Raw genomic sequence first — 22,099 nt, forward strand, 5'->3', positions numbered from 1 at the left:
GATGGTATAGTCGAAAACTTTAAATGGAGTCATCACATTAGATTATGAATCATGATTTCATTTGCCTATTAATCACTTCTTTTGTGTCAAATTTTAGATGAGATTGGTAACTTTCGGATGTTGTTAGTGTGAATTATGGAAATAATGATACTACAATCAATGAGAAATAATTCCACCATTCTTTTTTGTTTGTTGAAGGAATGAAAGATTCAATCAATGCAACAATGAAAATCTGAAATATGTAAAGCAAAGTAGGATATAATTTCTATAAAAAGCGAAATGGAGATTTTTACTGTTTTGTTCGTGTCCAATGCTATGGCTTTTTCAGTTAAAGGTCACGCTGACTTGATTTCATGATCTTTTATGGATGACATCCGTACTTCGCCGGTTTAAAAAAGGGGGGGCTTCTGGAACTACATCATTACAGGCAAAGATTTTCCCAATGCCGATGTGGCATCTGTGTAGTGAGTGTCATCCTAGTTAGTTAACCAGGGTTGCACCCGTCTGGCTAGGTGGCATATGCATATCGACTGGTAAGTATGTTGGGCAGGGGCTGGTTGGGCATGGGTTTGGTTGGGTTGGGCAGGTCGCTTGTGATTTTCTTCCTGCCGTTTTCTTCTTTCATTCTTTTTTTTTCCTTTTATGAAGACATTATCACCCTCGCCTCTTCCTCTTATAATATACTACATGTACGTCGACGCAACCTCACAGAGTCACCGGTTCTAAACCTACTGTTACGAGGGAGGTTCAATAAGTTCTTTGCCTCACCAAGAAATAACAAGCACAACTCAGATTTTCAGGCACAACTTCATAGTATGAAGTCTTTTATCAATATCCTCCAAATTACAAATCATTGGAGTCATTACTTTCCAGGCATTCGTTTTTTCTAAATTAGAAGGTAAGTGGGGAGAAAAAGGAGGGTGAAGTGTGATCAGACAATTTGACCTCACACCTCAGGTTGCAGATCAATTGTCCACCTTTTTTTTTCGTTATCCCTTACCTAACGTTACTGGGTGTCGCCTGCAACATGATGATCACAATAATTTGAATTTTGGTACTCACTTTATTAAGACTTTGTACATGTACGTGGGGCTTATCCATATGTCCCCGCACTTTACCGAGAATCAAATAAGCACAGCTCAGATTTCGAAGCATAGATGTCAAGTATAAAGTCTTATATAAATATGTACCAAAATTCAAATTAGTGTGATCATTACTTTGCAGGCGACACCCAGTAACGTTAGGTGAGGGAGAAGGAAAAAAACGTGGACAATTGACCTGACCTGAGTGTGTGGGTCAATTTGCGCTGCTGGAAGTTAGAAACCCAATTCTTTTTGCTTGAAATAGGAAGAGAATCATTATCAAACATTTTGACAACGTCTTTTGTTAATTTATGGCATGGGAAACTAGACCCACACATGTCTGATCACAATTCACACAACTTTTTTCTCGCCACTTACCTTCTAATTTAGGAAAAACGAATGCCTGGAAAGTAATGACTCCAATGATTTGAAATTTGGAGGATATTGATAAAAGACTTCATACTATGAAGTTGTGCCTGAAAATCTGAGTTGTGCTTGTTATTTCTTGGTGAGGCAAAGAACTTATTGAACCCCCCTCGTACAGTATGCTTTCCCAGTTTCTGATGTCCTCTGGTATGGCTGGCCAAAATCAAATCTCCTGACGGCAAACTGGGCCTTGTTCATGCCAATGTTATCCTTTGAATGTTACTAATTTTTAAACGTCGGGAACATTCTTTCGCTTTACTTGTTCGCATCATGATCAGTTTTGGTGTGTCAGGGAATGTCATCCATCAAATCGAGTCAATGTGGCCTAACAAGTAAGCACGGCCAGAACAGTGTAATAACGTACTTAGTTGCTCTAATGCATTGGAGGAAAAGATCGCCGATCATGTTTTATTGGCAAATGTATGTGGTCGTAGAACTGTACTGCTAACATTGCGCATGCGATAGGTACATTTACTCCATTCCTACTCTGTTAGGATCTACACAGTATCTTTTGTGTACCGGAAGGCAACTCATGTACAAAGTATGAAGGTGTGACAATGAAATAAGGGGTAGATTTGGGATTAGTTAACATAGCTTACTTCCTCTTTATCTCGTTTCCATCTCATGTTCTTGAACTAACGTCAACGCAAAATGTTCCTTTGCCCTTAATCGTTTGTGAGTCACCCTTACGTAGACAGGAGTTCGCGAACTGTCTTGCCTTTGGGCGTTCCTCCGTCCTTGAGCCGCCACAAATACGTGAGCTATCCGCCCCCCATTGATGTAGTTTGTTCAACGTGTTAGGTCACAAAGGAGCCACTGTTCCGGTGTAGATCTACAGCAAGGGCTGAGAAGCGAATGAAAATCTGGATTAGAGCAGCGATCGGTGTCTTACGTCTGAACAGGATTCATTTACGTACACTCCCCAACACGCCCAGCTTTGGCTTATAAGTTTGATTCGGCACGAAAGCTGGGTAGCCAGACGAGGGTAGCGCGGACCACTGTGAAACTTTGTGTGATCCAACAGTTGTTTTCTGTGTTGTGTCCATCGGATTTCACCTCTGCCACAAGGCATTATTGTATAAAACGTTGGTTTTAGCTATGATTGGACGTTCTGGGGAACCTATACCGAAGGAAATTGAACCTGGGGACAAGGTGGGTGAAATATTTCTTCCTGAACGGATGTTTTCGGACACCTTAACAGTAATGTCGCATATCTTGGCGAGCGATTTTGAGATAAAACAATTATTTACGTAGAAACATGAAGTTATTTGTATAGAGTTGGGAATTGATCATTCTTGTCCACCACAAATCACTGTTCAAGAGCCGACAACACGACATTTCCAAGGAGGCAGTGATCACCAACAGTCGAATTCAAAGCGACGGACTTTGTGGCATTTCACCGCAACGCTGTCCCCATACTCCTTGTTCTGTGTTATATCAAGATCCAACTTGACAATCCAATCACATTATTCTGGGTCTATCATGGAAAATCATATCGAATATGGGATCATAATAGAAAACATGCAGATCAGATATGGTGAATTAGTATGTGAGTTAGAGGGGTACATTTGTATGTTGACCTTGGTTACGCGGCTGCAATTTTAATAGCGGATTGCTGGAAATACAACAATAAGAAACTTTCCAAATAACAGTCCAAATAAAGTCGTTTATAAAAAAAACACGACCGCAGTCGCGTTGCATTTGAAAATCAAAAACAGGCGATCTGACCTTTGCGTCGCAATTTTGGTCGCCTTATTTCTTGTTGACGAAACTAAATAATTATGGCAATTTTACACTCTACTGGTTTGTTGACACCCAAGTCCGACGGGTCCATGTACGTCATAATGTGAGTTTTCAATCATCAAGCTTAGGAAACACAGACCTCGAGGACGAAGATTGCAACTCACACGTATGGTATTTCAATCATCTGAACATTTCGTGTAGAAAGGTGTGCACGTTATACCACACACATGCCCCATTGACTAGTCATGAGACTGAATTTGTTCCAGGCAAAATCACTAGCCTAAGCTGAGAAGACATGGCCTGAGGGAATTGGCATTGGATTCAACTATCTTATCTGACGTCATGGTTGAACAAAAGTCTGTGGCATATGGCAGAAAACAACACTACGGGTTATTGCAACTTTACAGTTCTACAATTGTACCTTTTGTCGCCAAATGACGCATAGTTATTGCCACGACGTTACACTTTTAAGTGTAACGTCGTGGGGTTTACGGAAAAGCCTGGGCCCAGCAGGCTAGCCTGCAGGCTAGCCAGGCGACCCTTTTTGGGCCCCAAGGCTATTGATGGGGTTTGACCCATAGTAGATTTTTTAAAACCTAAAACTGGGTAACCGACAATTCCAGTGCATGCAGGGTGCATTGGACAGAAGGCAATAGTTTCGTCATATCTATGGGGGATTGGTCTTCAATGGTTTACAGCAATGAACAATCAACATCAACTACTGTCAACAATCAACATCAACTACTCCAAGGGTTTTTGGTCCATTTACTTTTCCTTTGACTATACTGGCAGTCATTCCTACAATACTTATAGTGGCTATCAGTAATTGTCCCGCATGAGAGAAACGAATAGCACAAACAACACTAACGTTACACGTCATAGTATACCCCCCCCTCACATACAATTGACACATATAAACACATAACATACATCCATTCCTACATCCATGCTCACTGACACTTGATGTTTGAGACATCTGTTTCAAATTTGATGTTTTAGCAAACAGCCCCTATCCTAGAGGACCAACTGTTGTCTTGGATTACCACTGACCCAGTTTTTCTACAAAGAAATTTCATGTACAAACACACACAGTGACACACACACTCATACATGCATGACATCTGTTTTGAATTTGATGTTGTGCGCTATCTAACCCTAACCCATCCTAGTATTCTTTATTTCCCCTAGTACCCCTCCCCTTCAGTCTTAACATTTCCAGCATTTTCTGTTGTAAACTTGGAATTTAGTTTATGATTGTTTTCTTCCAGTCTTGGTTGAGTTAATAACTTATTCATTGCAAGCCCAGCAATATTATCAACTGTTACCTTTCCCCAGCCCATCCCACCCACAGCTCGGATTGTCATTGACCCAGTTTTTTATTTAAAAAACTTCAGCTGCAGGCCAAACCCCATGCATAGCCTTGGGGCCCAGAAAAGGTAGTCTTTCAGGCTAGCCAGCCCAGCTCCTGGGCCCAGGCTTTTCCGTAAACCCTAACGTCGTGGCCATAACTATGCGTCATTTGGCGACTAAAGGTACAATATAAAATAAAATACTAGTACATTATAAAAACCTTCAAAGGTGAAGGACGATTTAAATCTGTGCCTTTCTTTACGCCTGTGCAGGTAATTACTCCAGTACAGCAACACCAGTGTCCGACAGGCTTCCTTCCGACATCGCCAGACGGTCACAGTCCAAGTACCCGACTTTTCCCCAAGCAACGGTCAAGAAAGGCTTCACTTCTTAAGCACACGATGGTGTCGACAACCATCCTCCATGCGACTATCTCCGCACTTCTCCTCCTACAAGTGGCAGTTTGTGTCCTGGCACAAAACTGTACGGTAAAATGCACCGCCTGTACGACCGACAGAGAGGTCCAGTCCGGTAAAGTGGAGTTTGATGTTGCAGAATGTACACAGCAGTGCGGACAGGGTCGGGACGACGCACACATGTGGAAGCTTTGTCGTAGCATGTAAGTTTTCGAGAGCGTGATTCTATCTTTGAAATATGTCAACGATAAACCCCACTTTTCTTCGGAAAGGTAGATTATATTTGTACATTCATACCTATGTAGTAATTACTATACTATACTATTAAATAGGAAGCAATCTACAAATAAATTATAAGATTGACAGCACATTTCTCAAATTAGAAAAGACAGACACATAGACTTCCAATCATGCCACGAAGTAAACGAGTGTGATGAATGCCAGATTATCAACAATTCTTGACTAACTAATCTGACATTTCAAAACTACTATTAGCTTAACGGAGCACGTTAAGTCTCTAACAAGAGTTCGTCGGCCCCCAACTACAATTTGCAACATAGACAGATAGAGCACGTTGCCTATAGTGGTCTCAGAGAAGTGTTCTCTTTTTTTTCTTGGGCGGCCCGAAAACTTTATACAGTGTATACGTATCGAGACTAGTAAAAAGACGTTTACATTAATAACATTCACTTCATAAACAGGTTCAAATAGAACAATCAAAATTAAATTTTTTATCTCCTAGGGCTGCATGGACCAGAATGGATGATCCCACCGAAGAGTTAATGAGCACGCTGAAGTGGCAGCACGTACTCGCTATCGTGGTGTGTGTCGTGCTCATCGCCTTCTGTATCATCGCTGCAGTTATGGTCTACTGCGTGGGGTGTCGCAACCGCAGGTGGGTAGGCACGCTGCTCATTGCTCATACGTACATGTATTCCGGGGGAATTTCAACAAACATAGATAACGTTATATGTGCGATAAATGTAACGACACTCTTGGTGTGCCCAGACCATATTGCAAGACACACTTTTATTGAGTGCCCTGTACATGTAGTTCAGTTTAAACTTCCCTGGCGACCGACACACATGTAACGTTTAGTTTTTGTATTTCAGCATCTCTGGATAAATATATGCAATGATATGCTAACTAGTGTGTACTTCTCATGCAGTAAAACGCCTACAGACAAGATCCGCCGATGTTCGTACAGCAGGGAGCCCGCCAGAACAGACGACGCGGACACATCTAACCCAGTGTAGTGAACACAAAAGCACAAGCCGACTGTCGTTTTGGACATATACATCAGAATCTCCATAAGATCTTACATGTATCATTTAGGATTGGTTAGCTTCCTTTTCCCTATGCAAATTACAATCCCCTCTCAACTGCCCTAAATTAAAACTGACATAACCATAAAACCATTCTGATTACCATTCTGATTAATATTCATATTGAGTGATAGCAGTCTAAAATGAAATTTCAATATTAATTTTGACATTAGATAGAAAAATCTGGAGATTGTTTGAAACAATCTGGAGATTAATTTGCAAACCTAGAAAAATATCCAGATTAGTTGAAATCTGGAGATCGTTTGAAGTAATCTGGAAACTTTTTGAAATAACCTCCAGATTTAAAAGTATCTCCAAATTTCAAGAAACAATGTCCAGATTTTAAGATACAATGTCCAGATATTCCTGAACTTCTGGGGTTATGATCCGTAGAGTAGCATGGAAGCTTTTCACAAAGTATCAACTTTGTAGGTATTAGCTGTGAAGGTTTGCAAAGCTGTGAAATGTTTGTCCAAAGTTCAATATTTGTCCAAAATTCTGTAGGCTGTCTTATCTAATCTTGAACCCCTAAAGGCTTTATCTAATATTGAACCCCTAAAGGTGACCCTAAAGTCACAGGTTGGTAGCCACTGAGAAATCAAGACACGCTATCGTACACTATAACTCAGACCGCTCATGTTTTTCTAGATTGCTGCAATATATTCATTGATTATGTAAGCAAACCAAAGATGTACAGACCAGCCTGGTACGAGAGTGACAATTTGGTTAGCTTTCTTATTAACCTGTATTGTCGTAATGTATTTATTAATGATTCATCTACAAATAGATATGATTATAGTGATTATAAAAATAATTGAAATGTAAATAACTGTTACTCCACTTTTACAGGGTATTATGACATGATCTTAAGAAGCAATTTGAATAAACAAAACTTTATACTTGAGGAGAATCTTGTATTTGGTTGGTCTTTTGTCATGATTATGATTAATAGCTATAGGTCGAGGTAAACAATATGAAATAATTCAAATAATAATAAGTTATGGCATCGTTTTCGTAATTAGTAATATTTCAAACTCCAATTAAGTATACAGGTAGGATAAGAGTATGCATATGGTAACTAACTATACTTTTGGCAAAATGCAAAATTAGCTACTCGTTACATCATAGATAGAGATGAACATCATGCACCATGGGGTTTGAATTGCTCAAATAGGAAGTCTTTTGCATGGCAGATATGGAAATGCTATACCACAAGTGTAATATCATCATACTAATAGCATGCTATAATTTATTTCGCGGTGGCGTTACGTTTGCGGTGACCTCTTTACCGCACTTGAAGTCAAGTCCACCGCATAACGTTTTTGTTCCGTCTTCTGCCCGCCTAGCAGTAACTCCCCTCCTCATCTCAAAATCTGCTTCAGGTATTAAACCTTGTGAACATGGCACGGCCTTAGCTAGGGTGAAGGGCCACTAACCTCGGCCGTGCCAACTTTTCGTTCTGATATTTGAACGTCATCACTCACTCCGACATTTTGACGCTGATTGCAGAAGCAATGTGGAAGATGAAAAGCTACATGTAGTTGTGATAGCGCGTACTGTATTTCCTTCCATTATATTTAAAACTGACCAAAAAAGACTTTGCCTAATACGTGAAATTGCTCAAGATATTAAAAGCTACAACGTGATTTCCCATTTTCCAAGGTATTGTACACCATTTCCTACAACTGTTTGTCTGCTATCAGTTCCCTCCAGACTTCCTCCCAACACTTCCTCACGTTCTGAGGCCGTCCATACAAATGACTCCCTGACAGATTATTTAAACAAACCCTCTGTTGTAGGGCAATGACCCCTAATTGACGGCTGCGCAGAAGGTCCCCGGTGAGTCCCCACAGGATTGATTTTTAAAAGTATCAGAAGATGTGTTTTTCTTTGGAAATGTTGGCATCTTGGAGCTGTATTCTACAGGTAAGGGTTGTAGGTTTTTTATTATGTCGAAAAAAACAGACTTTTAAGCCTGTTTTGGGTGCCTGGAACACTAGAAAGAAGTTTGTTATGTAGCTGTCATTGTAGTGCCAGATGGGGTCAAAGGTCACCGAGTTGCGTTTGGATGCAAATCACCGGTCAGAAAGTTCCGAAAAGTTGAGAATGGACACTTTAGAAGCCGGGCTACCCTCTCAATGTTAGTTTTTCGAGAACGAAACGTCAGGTAGGTGACTTTTGACAGCTTCTATTTGCCATTAAATGCATTATAAGGATAGGGAAGACATGATTGGTGGTCACTGCTCTGTAACCCGCTACACCCTGGATGTGGTCTGTTTACTCTCCATGTTGACATTTCCTTACCTTAGCCCAGAGACCGGCTGGAACTTATACATGGCCGCCCTTCGGACCAGGATCTGTCCAAGATGAGGCCACCTTTACAGGTGCCACACCTGCTGGTGTTCCTAGTTGTATCAGTGTCACCTGTTCAACACACCTGGGCCGCAGGTGAGGTACTGTTAGGCTGGAATTATGAGTGTGGCTTGCACTGATTAGTGTATAATCATTACGGTTCTGGAGATTGCCCCTCCCAATAAGGACTTGTTTTGACTGGCACAAACGTTAAGGCTTCGCAATACTGTCAGTTTGGAATGTTGCTTTGGACTTGACAAGACCATTTATGTTGTACTTACAGTGAGCTATAACAGTGATAGTTGACTGATTTGTAACAGCTAGATCATTTTCATGCTGTTTCTTGGAAGGACGAAACACAATCATGTGTGAAGATCATGCTTCTTCGTTTTTAGGTTCAGTATTTTTTGGTTTGGCATCTTAGTTTTTGGTTTTGATCTGAGTATTTATGATTTGGCAAATTTGGTGCAAACTTGACAGATAGAATGGTGTTCAACAGACTGAGGCCTGGATTCACTCCAGATTAGTCCATGGGCAACACCATTAAAGTTTCTTGATTCTCATTTTTAAAGAAAAATAGGACAGGGAAAACTGAATTTGAAAGTAAATTTCAAGAAAGTATCTTAGTTTGTAGCTTTCAGAACCGTACAATATAAGGTATTGGGATAAATTAAACACGAGGTGACTCTGATCCTACATGTTAATCATTACCTGTCGGTATACTAGTAGAATGTTTGTTCTGTCAAAGAAACAAGACTTGATTTTGGGATTTGTTCTTATAACATGATTTGTAACCGTCATCACCAGACCAGCACCAGGAAACAACTGACATCCGCCATTCGCTGAAATACTATGAGATCGCTGAGCCGTACAGAATAGAACAACAACAGCTCAACAGAGTGGAGGTAAGGGTTGGCTGATTTTGAGCTTTAATTACAAATTGGCAATTACAACGTTTATTTTTCTATGTCAAGATTTAATATTGAGTAGAAAGTTTCACCACGCAATGGCAACACGCCATTGAACTTGATTCTCAGATGAGACTAAGCGATAATGTATGAGTCACAATTCTAGTTTAAGTCTAAACAATACCTCACTGTGCCCCGGGTTTGTTGAGTATTTAACACCGACACACCCAAGAACACTAAGCAGGTGTGACACATAGTCTGAAAGGCAACCATGCATAGTTCCAACAACAGAACTGTGTCTACAGGGCTTCAGTATCAATTCATCAATTGTGTAAATGAACCTGTTGACTTTTAAAGATCATTAAGTCAATTTATTTTTCATAGACTAATTTATTGAATTTAGATGGTTTTACAATTGGATTGTGAAAAGCTCTCCTGCACAGTAACTGTAGTGTTTCCATGCTCTGCGAGTCATAACTTACAGCTTTTAATGTTTCAATGTTGAAAGTGTTGCTAGAGGGCCCCGAATGCAATAAGGGATATGTAGTATTGTGGACAATTGTTGATGCTAAAAGGATCTACTTAAATTTTAACTATTCCTCGTAGGCAAATGAGGATCTCACCGTTTCTCTGGCAGCTTTTGGGAGGAACTTCACCCTTGACCTGATCTTAAACAGGTGAGACTTAATATATAACATTATATATGTACCATGAATTTGATGTTTTGCTGTGATCTAAAACAATTATTTTACAGTGATTACAGTTATTCAATTTGTAAAATTGTATTGAAAAATTGCTTTCCTGTATGAACAGAAATCTCATTGGAAGAAGACATCTCTGTCACTACCAAGGTGGAGTTAGAGGCTCACCTGGTTCTGTGGCAGTCATCAGCACATGTAGGGGGGTCAGGTAGGTGTGCTGATGTTGTGCTGCTGGCATTCACTTTCTACATGTCACAGTTGTCTCTCAGATCTCAATATCAACTATTCTATGTGAGAAACATCAGTTAGCTAAAATACCTGGGAAACAGCTCACTGACAATGCAGAGGGAAAAAAATGAGTAAAGACAAAAATAGAAAAAAGGAAAAAAAGGTTAGGCTTTAATTCTGGGATACATTTAGATAGAATGGTTGAGTAAATGCTAAGACAAAAAAATGCTATTCCTTTATTTGTAGTATTTTGTACCTTTAAGTTATAATGCTTTTTACGGTCAAACCTGTCTGGCCAACCACCTGTTAACAGTTCATTAACAGTTTTTACCAAAGACATTCAATGAACATGTAAATTGAATAAAACTGATATATGTGTGTGATGTCTTGTTACAGAGGGTCCATCCATGTGGATGAAGATGTGTTTTTCATCCAGCCCACCTCTGACTCAGACCACGTTGTGTTCAGACAGCAGGACATCCAGCCAGAGTGGAGGCAGGGAGGACACTGTGGTCAGTACTGTACAGGCTCTGGGGGTCATACCAAATTTTTTAAGCCTTTATTGCTGCGTTCATCATAGGGGTGGATGATTTATTTTATTATGTTTTTTTAATGTTTTATCTTATTTCATTTATTTTATATTACCATCTTGATAGAGATTAGATAAATACATTTAATGATCATAGTTTTTGATTGCTAATGTTATATTGTTCAATTGCCTTAACTGAGGATTATGACAATGTTTTGAAGGGTTCAATGATGCTGAACTCTTGTCAACTTTGAACGAGAGAAGCTTCCCCATACAGAGGGTAGGTACACATTGTGGCTGTCACCATTCTGTAATTGTAAATATTAGTGCCAACATTACTACAAAACAATTATAAAGAAACAATTCCTGATGTTACAGTTGCACAAAACAGAAAAATAATCACTACGATACAGCACTAATGTGAGCTATATATAGATGGGAAAACTACTATATGTACATTAGTACAATCACTCATACCCTCATGTTGGTGTGATATAGAACTTCAAGACATTTTTTATACTCTGGAAAACTTAATTGTTCAATGATATGTATTTCAATGTAGTAATAAACAACACAAATTCTGCTACAGTAAATCACTTCCAAATCAAGTATGATTCTCATTAAAATCACTACCGGTAAAATCTAATTGAACCAAACTATGGTAAGACTTTTATTAAATACTGTACTGTACTTAACTTTTGTTGTCATGTGCAGGTGAAACGTGATGTCTACAGTGAGACAAAATATGTGGAACTAATACTAGTCGCTGACAATAGGGAGGTGAGATATATTGAAAGATACATGTGTATGTAACTATATAAGCTCAAGTTTCAAGTTCAATGTACATAAGCCCGACTGCCATTGAAGGTGTGATACCATATCAGATGGTCATCATAAGAACCTTAATCATTAAGACTATACCAAGTAGAGCTACATCACAACATGTTCATATAGTGTTGGGTTCGTATAAGCAAGTTTCTTTTTTTTTCTTTTATCTGTGTACAAATTTTATGATTTCTTTGGTTCCCATGAACAGGTGCAGAAGGTGGGCAGCCAAGCAGCAACAGAAGACAGGATGGTAGAGGTGGCTAACTATGTGGATACGGTGAGGTCACCTGGTGTATATACAAATGTTTGCAAGATTTTAGCATGCTTGCATATCCAAAAGTGGTAAACAATCTTGCTGATTTGCCATATGAATCAAATTCCATGGATCAGTTGGTGAGTATTCGAGCCTTCGGCCCAAGGTGGCTCCTATAATCAGTCCTGTTGTAAGAGATTACATTTGTCATTTGCGATTGAGCATGACCAAATAAGTATAGAAACAGGAATACATTCTTCTTTAAGACCTGTCGTGTTAAATGCTCTATTTTCTGTTGTTCTTCCTATTGAAGTTTTACAAGCCCCTGAACATCCGTGTGGCACTGGTAGGTGTGGAGGTGTGGACGACCAACCCCATCACAGTGGACAGGAACATCCAGGGCACTCTGGACAGGTTCCTGGAGTGGAGACGTACCTCACTGGTCAGACAACAGAGTAACGACAACGCACAGTTAGTCAGGTATAGATCAAGTCACCCACTACAGATAAAGACTGCCACTTGACTATGGATGCCCATGAATTATGGAATTTCAGCCATCCGATCTTTAGTTTATTTTGTTTCTCTAGACTATTGCTGTTTGTATTTGTTTTGATGTTCCTGCCAAGAGTGCTTTGTAATTTGTATGTAGGAAGGTTGGAAGTGTAGAACACGTAGATGTGTATTTCATATCATAATAGTGTGTTTGTATGAAACATTTTATAAGTTATTGGTTCCTACATACATGTTTCTTGAGACAAGGATACAAGACCTGATCAGTAATGAAATGACTAATCTTCCTCTTTAGCGGACAAACGTTTTTCGGTGGTGGCGAGATCGGCATGGCCCCATTCGCCTCTATTTGTTCTTCAGCACAATCAGGGGGAGTAAGCGAGGTAGGTTGATTACATCATGTTAAAAAAAAACATTTTCATAGTTGTCAGTCAAAAATGTTACTTTGACATTTTATTGCTGTTGTATTGCTGCAGTCATGCAGCAGCTGCTGTTTTTGAACATTCTCTTTTGAAGGACATGTTTGCGGCAGGCCCAGCTCTGTACGTGGCGTCCACAGTGGCTCATGAGATAGGGCACAACCTGGGTCTGAACCACGATACCGGCGGGAACTGTCGCTGTCCTGTTGCAGATAGCGAAGGGGGCTGCATCATGAGATCAGCACAGGGGTATGCAATTAGATCATACCTTATCTAGATAATGTTACTGAAGACTGTGTTGTATTTATACAGTAACAGTAACTGTGTAACACTATCTAGCGCAGTAGGTCTGTAGTACGCTCTGAGACAGGCCCCGGATAAGGTGTGTGTTTCTCTATATGTATATTATACATGTACCCTGACCCAAACAGGCTGCGTGTATGATAAACCTGTATACTCTATACTACAGGTCCCTCCCGGCCCAGCGGTTCTCAGCCTGTAGTGCGGAGGGACTGAGACAGGAGAGAGGTGTGGGTCCCTGCTTGTACAACGTTAACGTGCCTACAGACAGGCTGCCTGTATGATAACCTGTATATTCTACTCTACAGGTCCCTCCCGGCCCAGCAGTTCTCAGCCTGTAGTGCGGAGGGACTGAGACAGGCCCTGGAGAGAGGTGTAGGTCCCAGCCTGTACAACTTGCCTGCAGACAGGCTGCCTGTATGATAACCTGTATATTCTACTCTACAGGTCCCTCCCGGCCCAGCAGTTCTCAGCCTGTAGTGCGGAGGGACTGAGACAGGCCCTGGAGAGAGGTGTAGGTCCCAGCCTGTACAACTTGCCTGCAGACAGGCTGCCTGTATGATAACCTGTATATTCTACTCTACAGGTCCCTCCCGGCCCAGCGGTTCTCAGCCTGTAGTGCGGAGGGACTGAGACAGGCCCTGGAGAGAGGTGTAGGTCCCTGCCTGTACAACGTGCCCGACCCAGACAGACTGTATGGAGGCCCAGTCTGTGGGAATGGGTATGTGGAGCAGGGAGAAGAGTGCGACTGTGGAACAGTGGAGGTAGGAAATCATGCAGACTACATGTACCCTCAAAGTTCCTTTATTGGGAGTCGGCCATTTAGTGCAACACTCAATAACATCTACATTTCCCTTTGAATGTTAGTTCTTATTTCAATCTTCACTCTATGCTTCATTTTTGTCAGCTTAATAAAGATATATGGAAGATATAGAAGATCATTCAATGACTGTATGCATCAGGGTGGGCACTTTGTCACATTCACAAACTTTTCTGCCTAAATTATTCATATTTTGGCATAGAAAACATTAAAGTTATTCATCATCTATGCATTATCACAGCAATGATAGATTTTGCTTCTGTGATATCAATTGCCATACTGGTATGAGTTGAGGAATGACTCAGGTGTTGCCCTGAATCCCACAGGAGTGTAACAGCACCTGCTGCAACTCCACCAGCTGCACCCTGCTGCCAGGTGCTGTGTGTGATATGGGGGAATGCTGTCAGGACTGCCAGGTAAGGGAACAGCAGATCTGTTCTGTGATCAGGTGCTTTCTGTGACAAAAATTAAAAGGAAATGAGGTAGCGGAGGGGTAGGCCACTTGTAGCAGCATACCATGTACCACAAGGAATGATCCTCGGCCCATTACAATTCCCAGTATCTATTGAATTATAGCGGAGTTGTTACTAGCAGCCCAGTGTGGCGTGTAATGTTGACAAACTGATTTCCAAGGCAACATAGGACATGTAATACAAGTTCCACTAAAGAGAGAAAAAATGTTTTCCAGTTGAAGCCTTCAGGAGAACTCTGCAGACAGCAGACCACTGACTGTGACCTTGCTGAGTACTGCACTGGACAGTCTCCACAGGTAACTCTTTATCTGTTATACATGTAATCATCGCCATGCATGGTACATGTATGTCTGTTATGTACACATTTTGCTGACGTATGATACGTTTTCTTTCTTTCCTTGTCTGCAGTGTCCTGATAACCAGTTCATCCAGAATGGGATACCCTGTCAGGGCACAGAGGTGAGACCAAAATCATACATTTTTCATTTTAAAAGGCATTTGATTATGTGAAAGAATATACATGTATATCATATGTGTACATAAATTATAACTTTAACCGACAAATTATTAATATATGGCATTTATGCTCACAAGGTTATTATGCGTCATTGTGAGAAAAGATTGTAATATGAGATTTGTAGAACTACACAAGAAGAAAACTGATTTTTCTGCCCAAACAACTCAAAATCACCGTTTCCACAGGCTTATTGCTTCAATGGAGGCTGTTTCACCCATACTGACCAGTGTAGGACCCTTTGGGGAGATGGTAGGAAGTATTCGTTACTTGTGTTTTATGGCTTTCTATATGTAGATGATGTCAAAGTTGCAATATGAACAGTTTAAACAGTAAACTTTATTTAATTTTGACAATATATTTGATCACATAGATGGCAATGATGTAGGCATATCAGACTTACTGAAACACACATTGACTGCAGGTGCAGACAAGGCCCATGACATGTGTTTCCAGTCTGTGAACCTGCGGGCGGACCAGTATGGACACTGTGGGATGGACCAGGACGGGAACTACCTGGCTTGTGCCGAGGAGTCAGTAAACACTGATTTGTGATAATACTAGTTTGTTTGGTACTCCATCTGAGCAATTGGTACTCAGCATCGGCAGACTGAGCATTAGAGGTCATGTCAGATCAGGCCTCAGTTTCTGTTCGTGGGTGACAATAGCCTAATGTGGTTGCTCAAGCCCATGGAAAAATTAAGAATCTGGGACACCTTGTGTGGGTGGGTGGCGAGCGAGGGAGGAGGAAAGCAAGACCGTCACAATAACTTATTAATGAATGCTAGATAATGTCTGTTAAGTACTCTTTCCTTTACCACATTGCTATTTTTTTTATAAAAGTTCAAACCAAATGTTTAGAACCACTGTACCTCTTTACTTTAGTTCTGTCCATTATAGAGAACTTTTAGATATTGCTTAAACTTTAAAGATAGCTCCAAAGCCCCTATTGTTTAAGGTCAGGCACACGGGTAAGACAACTGTGGCCAGCCTGCTCTTACATGTAATGCTTGATTTACAATATAATACATTTTCTCAGGGATGCCCTTTGTGGGAAACTTCAGTGCCAGGGAGGAGGTGAAGCACCCATCATCGGGTCGGGCTCCCAGATCATCAGCACTACAGTCACCCTGCCTAACGGGCAAGTCATCACGTGCCGCGGGGTGTACGTAGACCTGGGCAATGACATCCCTGACCCAGGCCTGGTCATGGCTGGGACCAGGTGTGGACAGGATAAGGTGGGGAACAGTCAGCTGGGTGGAGCTAGCTCTGTATACGTAAAGTTGTATTAACTTCTGCTGTGACCAACTTGGCTTTGGCACACATGCTTATTTTAACTTGTCATTTTGGCAAGAGGTAGGCAGGTAGGCACATGGGGCTAAAGCGTGAAGATAAAAAAGTCTAAAGCTACCCCCTATGCTATTGAGACACTTTTGAGGACTGCAGGTACTCAAAAGTTAAAATAGAATGCCTTCAAGTTTTTTTTCCTGTGGTAAAAAAGTCATTTTTTAGGTCAGGAAAATTATTTGACCTTAGCATAACACCTTTCCGAGTGAAAGTTAATCAAGTTGTTCTCAGGTTGAAACTACACTTTGCCCATACCCCATCCAGGTGTGCTACAACAACAGGTGTGAGCTCATCACTTCTCTCTTCCCTAACATCACCACGACAACAGCATCATGGTGGACATCACCTCCCATGGCAACACAAACAACAGCACAGCAAACAGCTTCTAGTGTTCCCAGTGCTTCAGGAACAGACCAGACTGGGATAACCATGACAACACAGAATGTTTCCATGGCAACACAGCCTTGGAGCTCCGCCCTGGTGCAGACTACACCCCAGGGGAGTGGGCACTGGTGGATTAGCATCAAAGAAGGTGGGATCATGATCAGCTGCGAAATAGAGTAATGAAAACTGGATCACACATGCTTTTGGTATCACTGGTATCTTGGAAGTATCAAGAACAGTAAGTTTCCTAATTCTTAGGGTTTACAATGTTGAATTGAAATCCCACTGCTGCCACCATTGCCAATCATCATCATCATATTTTGTTGATGCAAAATGGAATGAATAAGACAACCGTGAGATGAAATTTTGGTGCAGAACAGTGCATTAGGGTTTAATCAGTCTGAAATTGAGGTTGTTTTAAAGTTGACATAAAAGAAGAGGACTATGATTAAATTGTTTTATCTTCTTCTATCCCAGGTACAAGTGGAGTTCTTGTGTTCTTCCTTGTCCTTCTCCTGGCCATCTTGCCACTTGCTGGACTGGTCTACTTTTTCTGTCATGAAAACAAGGATGCCGTCAAGAAGAGAGTCAAGTCCTCCAGGATGTCCAAGTATTTGGCTGACTTCAACGCAAAGAAGTCACAGTCTGATCCTGAGAAGTCCAAGCGAAGGAAATCCTCGCAGAAGCCCATGATGGGTGAGACGCTGGGCAGTCTGAACTCTCCCAGACTCAGACTTCCTGTAGTCTGGAGATGGCAGAAGGAGCCTGGGGGAAACTCACCAGGGTGAGCTGCACCTGTTGTACTGGATTTCAACTCTTCCTATCAATGTCTAAACTTGTATTTTCACACTTTAGTCACACATGGCCACAGTCAACTGGTGACCCTAGTCTCTTAAGTCACGGGCTTTAAAGAATATAGTCACAAGTCGTTAACATGTTTGTCAAATGTACAAAATAAAATTTATTATTTATAGTCACATGTGGTATACATGTAGTACATAAGCAGTACATGTGGTGTTACTGTTACGAATTTTATGTCAAAATGAAATGAGCAAAAATGTCACCTATTATTAGCTTCCATGTTTTTCAGATATACATAGATGGTGTTTGTTCAAATATATGAGTACCTTTACTCCCATGTAAAGGTACTCATACTCATGTAGAGACTTTCTAATCAGGCAACATTTTGATGACTTAGTCTCAGATTGGAGGTGACTTTTTGCAAAAGTCTCAAGAAAATCTCATGCAAATTCGTAATTCAAACTAACACCCAGGATTTCCTATTCTCGGTCCCCAGCAACACCAATGGAGGAGTGCCAGCTCAGGTTAACGACCAGGAGGACAATGCCCCCACCCAGGTGACTGACCCAGAGGGCCATGTCTATGCTGAGATACAGGACGGGGATGTACAGTTTACAGGGATATCCAATCCAAACTACAACATGGTCACCATTGACCTAGACGAGACCAGCACGGCTGAGGCCTAGGTCGGTGGTACCATGTTGTAGTCTGGAGAACGAGAGCTGTGGGTATCCTCAAAGTTTTGATGTAACAAACATTAACATACCCTGAGGAGAAATTTCCCTTTAGATGAGTTACCAACATGGTGAAACTGATCATGGGAGTGCAAGGGACACTGGTGGGACACTACCAACATGTCTGACATTGTGAATACACATTGTGTCTCTTATGGAATATAAAATGTTGTAAGTACTGTTGAAAAGACACAAAGTAAATGTGTTTCTAATCTCTATGACAATCATTACATTGTGGTACTTTACTTGACGGTATAATGTATGCAAAGATGAGGCAAACCAACAGCAGATGTAAGATACTACATCCTTTATTACAGTTTTTCTTAATCTCTTGTTGAGGTGCCTTGTATCTGAAGTGGTAAAAAATGTCATGTAGAAGGCACTAGGACCATGTCAGGATCCAACTGTCTCAGCAGCAGGTTTCATTATAATACTCTCACAGCTGCTTTTGCCTAACACAGACATGTACAGTACAAGTACGAGGCCACACGAACTCCACTTTATAGAAGACATCTTCAGCAGATACAAAATTTGATGCAATTACAGGTTTTGCAATACATTTCACAACAGTCATTTTATAAAGACTCAGCAACATTTTGACATCTTCATAAATCATTTTGCAGCTATTTCATTAGCAGTTAGCAAATCATTTTGGTAACATAGTCAACAACTGCTGACATCCCTATAAATCTGATGTCAAAACTGGCAAAAAAATTTTTTGGGGACGAATAAGGCTTTAACCGAGGTGTCGATCCTTTCATATCATCACTATAGTCAGGTTTGTGTGGCCAGCATGTAATCATTTGGAGCTAACTGCAAAATAATGTACTATGCATTTGTAAATCAAAAGGAAGTGGTCCAGAGCAAATACAATCAGATAATTCCTTTGACAAAAGAGATACAAACAAGTCTCATTTATATAAGCAGAATTTATATGAATTCATATTCAAGACCCATGGCCAGGATTGAGGTATAATTCAATTAAAATTTTTTCTTGCCTGCTTCCTGCCTTCTGCACATTAATACAGTACATGATCCTCAAACACTGATACGAATCACAATTACTACCATGCAAATTCCAGCTGCTATCTTTGTACATTCACTTGAATATTTCTTACCTGTTTCTTGTACTAAGAAACAATGAAGCCTTCCTGTTCTTACTGTACAAAATTGAGAAAAATTTACACATTTTCCACATACTGATTGTCGTTATCAAATTGCATCAGACATATTGCTATATAGACAGTGTTTTGTACAAGTTAGTCTTCATAAAATCTTTACACGTTGCCTTGTTTCAAACCAAACCAAACCAAAGCATAGTATTCCAAGATTACATTGCAGCTGAAATTAGAAACATTGAGAAGTTTTTATGCTAAAGAGCAATTCCTGATTAACTTTCCACAAAAATAGATTACCAAAAAATTGCATGCAACAAAACATAACTTTCAAATTTTCAAGAAATATACATTTACACCAACATCATGCAAAAGCAATGCTTATCATAAGCACATGTACTGAATTTTTCACTAACCTACTTGGACCTGTCTAAAGCAGCAAAACAAACTGAATGCACCAAGATCCTAGGTATTCTGAAAAGCTGTGTAAATAAATCAATTTAAAAAATGTTAGATGTCCATGTTTAACTCCCTTTCCAAATGAAATACAAGGTACATCTAATAAGAAATTATTGTAAAAACCAAAATGTACAGAAAACAACAGAAATCACATATTTATGTAATTACACATTACAATATAGTCAATTGAGGTTTTCTTCATCTTAACATGTTAAAACGTTACTACCCCTTGAAATGTGCACATTCAAAGTCAAGTAACAACTTCGCCTTTGTAGCAGCTGGAAGCTGAATCAGCCAGACAAATGCAGCCAGAATTAGCTCACACATTTGACTTTATTTCATATATGACATCTGGGTACCGTCAATAGACCAGGGTTGGGATAAGGTCACCAGAGAGGTGGTTGGTTGCCAACTTCACCAGTCAACACTAAATCTTTTTTCCTGAATGTGATCATGGAACTGCGAGTGGACTGTAGCTAGAATAGGATAGATTCCAGGCTACTCCGGACCCAGTGCTGACCTTGGTTGGGGAGTGGTCAAGAGCAAAGTCCTCACTAAAGTTCCTGAATTTGTGACAGGCTTAAAAAACAACTTGAAAGTAAATCAGTTTGTTTTGCCATGTAAGAATTCTATATATTGTCTTGGACTCAACCTGACTTCTTTCTTTCTTGTTTGCCACAACTTGTTTGCAGCAAGCTGGCATTCTCAAATGTCATCTATGAGATAAAGTTCACAGTTTGTGTGGCCTGAAAAATGTAAGTTTTGTCAGACATACTGGGCAGTGTGGTCAGAACATATCAGATTAACATTTTAAAAAAACACAAACTTTTTATACACATTTCATTAATATAATCTGGCAAGTATAAAAGCTGTCAATCAAAATACAGACAAAAGGACAATACATGTAAATGCTGCCAGATTATCAGTAATAAAAGATAAGGTATATGTTTTTCATTCTATTTTTTATGATTTGAAATATACAGCCTTGTGATTTCTATTGATGTATAGGTTGTGAGGTTTCTTCACTACGATCTTCATTTGCTAAAGAAGTTAAAGTAGCAGAATTATCAGTTTTATACATGTAATGATAAAACTGCATTTACATGGACAGACATTCATGTACATGACTGTACATTTACTGATCTTATCCTCAAGAGCCAGATTTTCTATGGACCACAGATTGCACCACATGAAAACATTATCTCCATGTTAAAAGACAAAGACTGTACATTTCATATTGATATAATATTACAAAATAAGTAGGAGGACACACACATTCCTTAACCTGTAAATTTTGGGGGTTACTAACAAGGTAGACACACAGAAAACTTGTCTTGGTAAAGTACACAATGTTACGCCATTGATTCGTCTTGAGAAGGCGGGGGCCACCTGTTGGCCAGCTTTTTTGGGTGGGAGACAGCTACGTCAGGTGTAGCCTTCAGGTAGACAGGTCTGGACGGCACACCTGGCTTATTTGGTACCTGTGGTTTGTCTGCTGCTGGTTTAGGGGGAGGAGCCTGCCTGGGTGGGGGCGGCCTGGAGCTGGGTGGTATCACAGTGGAGGGGAGTTTGGGTGCTAGAGGCAAGGACGCTGCTGGTAGGGGTGGAGCCGGTTGTGGAGGTCGTGACCCTTGACCTGGAGGTGGTGGAGCTGGCTGAGGAGGTCGTGACCCTTGAACTGGGGGCTTGGATGATGGTGGTGGAGGTCTTGACACTTGACCCGGAGGTTTGGAAGATGGCGGTGGGGGTCGTGACCCCTGGCCTGGAGGTGGGGGGCGTGACACTGGACCTTTAGGTGGTGGAGGGCAACTGGCTGGTGGCCCTGTGTTTTTGCCAGGCGGTTTCACAGGATGGAGTGACGGTCTCAACCAAGATGTGTCAGACTTGGGGGCCTGTAAAACCTGACCTTTTGTGACCTGACCTTTGGTCTGTTTTGGCACAGAAGACCTTGGGGGAGGGGGCCTGTTGGGTGGTGCAGTGGGTATGGTGTATGTGGGCCCAGTGATGTTTGCCCTTTTGTTGTTAAATTTGACACTAGGACGAGATGGGCCTTCTCTTGTCCCCGGTTCCCTGGTGATGAAA

General features: G+C 40.8%; 3 protein-coding genes across 5 annotated transcripts in view; 2 read left to right on the forward strand and 1 right to left on the reverse strand.

The window, feature by feature from the left end:
- The first annotated feature begins 2,246 nt into the window (after positions 1-2,246).
- LOC118414998 lies at positions 2,247-7,246 on the forward strand. Its single transcript, XM_035819365.1, has 4 exons — positions 2,247-2,660; positions 4,874-5,220; positions 5,760-5,912; positions 6,186-7,246. Exons 1-4 carry the CDS (start codon positions 2,607-2,609, stop codon positions 6,271-6,273), a joined length of 642 nt encoding a protein of 213 aa, XP_035675258.1. The 5' UTR covers positions 2,247-2,606; the 3' UTR covers positions 6,274-7,246.
- Positions 7,247-8,594: 1,348 nt separating this feature from the next.
- Positions 8,595-19,445, forward strand: LOC118412902 (disintegrin and metalloproteinase domain-containing protein 12-like). The gene is made up of 21 exons (XM_035815962.1): positions 8,595-8,790; positions 9,502-9,599; positions 10,209-10,279; positions 10,416-10,511; positions 10,928-11,043; positions 11,282-11,340; positions 11,775-11,840; positions 12,097-12,165; positions 12,455-12,621; positions 12,947-13,034; positions 13,168-13,319; positions 13,957-14,134; positions 14,517-14,606; positions 14,879-14,959; positions 15,072-15,122; positions 15,366-15,429; positions 15,602-15,710; positions 16,217-16,415; positions 16,789-17,056; positions 17,386-17,692; positions 18,206-19,445. The coding sequence occupies exons 1-21, from the start codon at positions 8,709-8,711 to the stop codon at positions 18,393-18,395; spliced, it is 2,601 nt and encodes an 866-aa protein (XP_035671855.1). The 5' UTR covers positions 8,595-8,708; the 3' UTR covers positions 18,396-19,445.
- Positions 18,739-22,099, reverse strand: part of LOC118412901 (disintegrin and metalloproteinase domain-containing protein 12-like) — a 48,328-nt gene continuing 44,967 nt past the window's right edge. For 2 of the 3 annotated variants that reach the window (XM_035815959.1, XM_035815958.1), the window contains one exon: positions 18,739-22,087. In XM_035815959.1, the coding sequence (XP_035671852.1) occupies positions 21,370-22,087 (718 nt within the window). In that variant the 3' untranslated portion in view covers positions 18,739-21,369. The remainder of the gene's footprint in view (positions 22,088-22,099) is intronic. The other variant, XM_035815960.1, reaches the window with a different exon arrangement.

Source organism: Branchiostoma floridae, chromosome 4, assembly GCF_000003815.2.
Source record: "Branchiostoma floridae strain S238N-H82 chromosome 4, Bfl_VNyyK, whole genome shotgun sequence".
NCBI classification, from domain to species: domain Eukaryota; kingdom Metazoa; phylum Chordata; class Leptocardii; order Amphioxiformes; family Branchiostomatidae; genus Branchiostoma; species Branchiostoma floridae.

What these genes read in the sequence shown, in the direction of transcription:
- LOC118414998 (XM_035819365.1), top strand. Translation starts at nt 2,607, where the DNA reads ATGATTGGACGTTCTGGGGAACCTATACCGAAGGAAATTGAACCTGGG. An exon ending in TGGAAGCTTTGTCGTAGCAT is followed by an intron (nt 5,221 to 5,759) that starts GTAAGTTTTCGA and finishes TTTATCTCCTAG; the next exon opens with GGCTGCATGGACCAGAATGG. An exon ending in GTGGGGTGTCGCAACCGCAG is followed by an intron (nt 5,913 to 6,185) that starts GTGGGTAGGCAC and finishes CTTCTCATGCAG; the next exon opens with TAAAACGCCTACAGACAAGA.
- LOC118412902 (XM_035815962.1), top strand. Translation starts at nt 8,709, where the DNA reads ATGAGGCCACCTTTACAGGTGCCACACCTGCTGGTGTTCCTAGTTGTA. An exon ending in CTTGACCTGATCTTAAACAG is followed by an intron (nt 10,280 to 10,415) that starts GTGAGACTTAAT and finishes CTGTATGAACAG; the next exon opens with AAATCTCATTGGAAGAAGAC. An exon ending in ATCATGAGATCAGCACAGGG is followed by an intron (nt 13,320 to 13,956) that starts GTATGCAATTAG and finishes TCTACTCTACAG; the next exon opens with GTCCCTCCCGGCCCAGCGGT.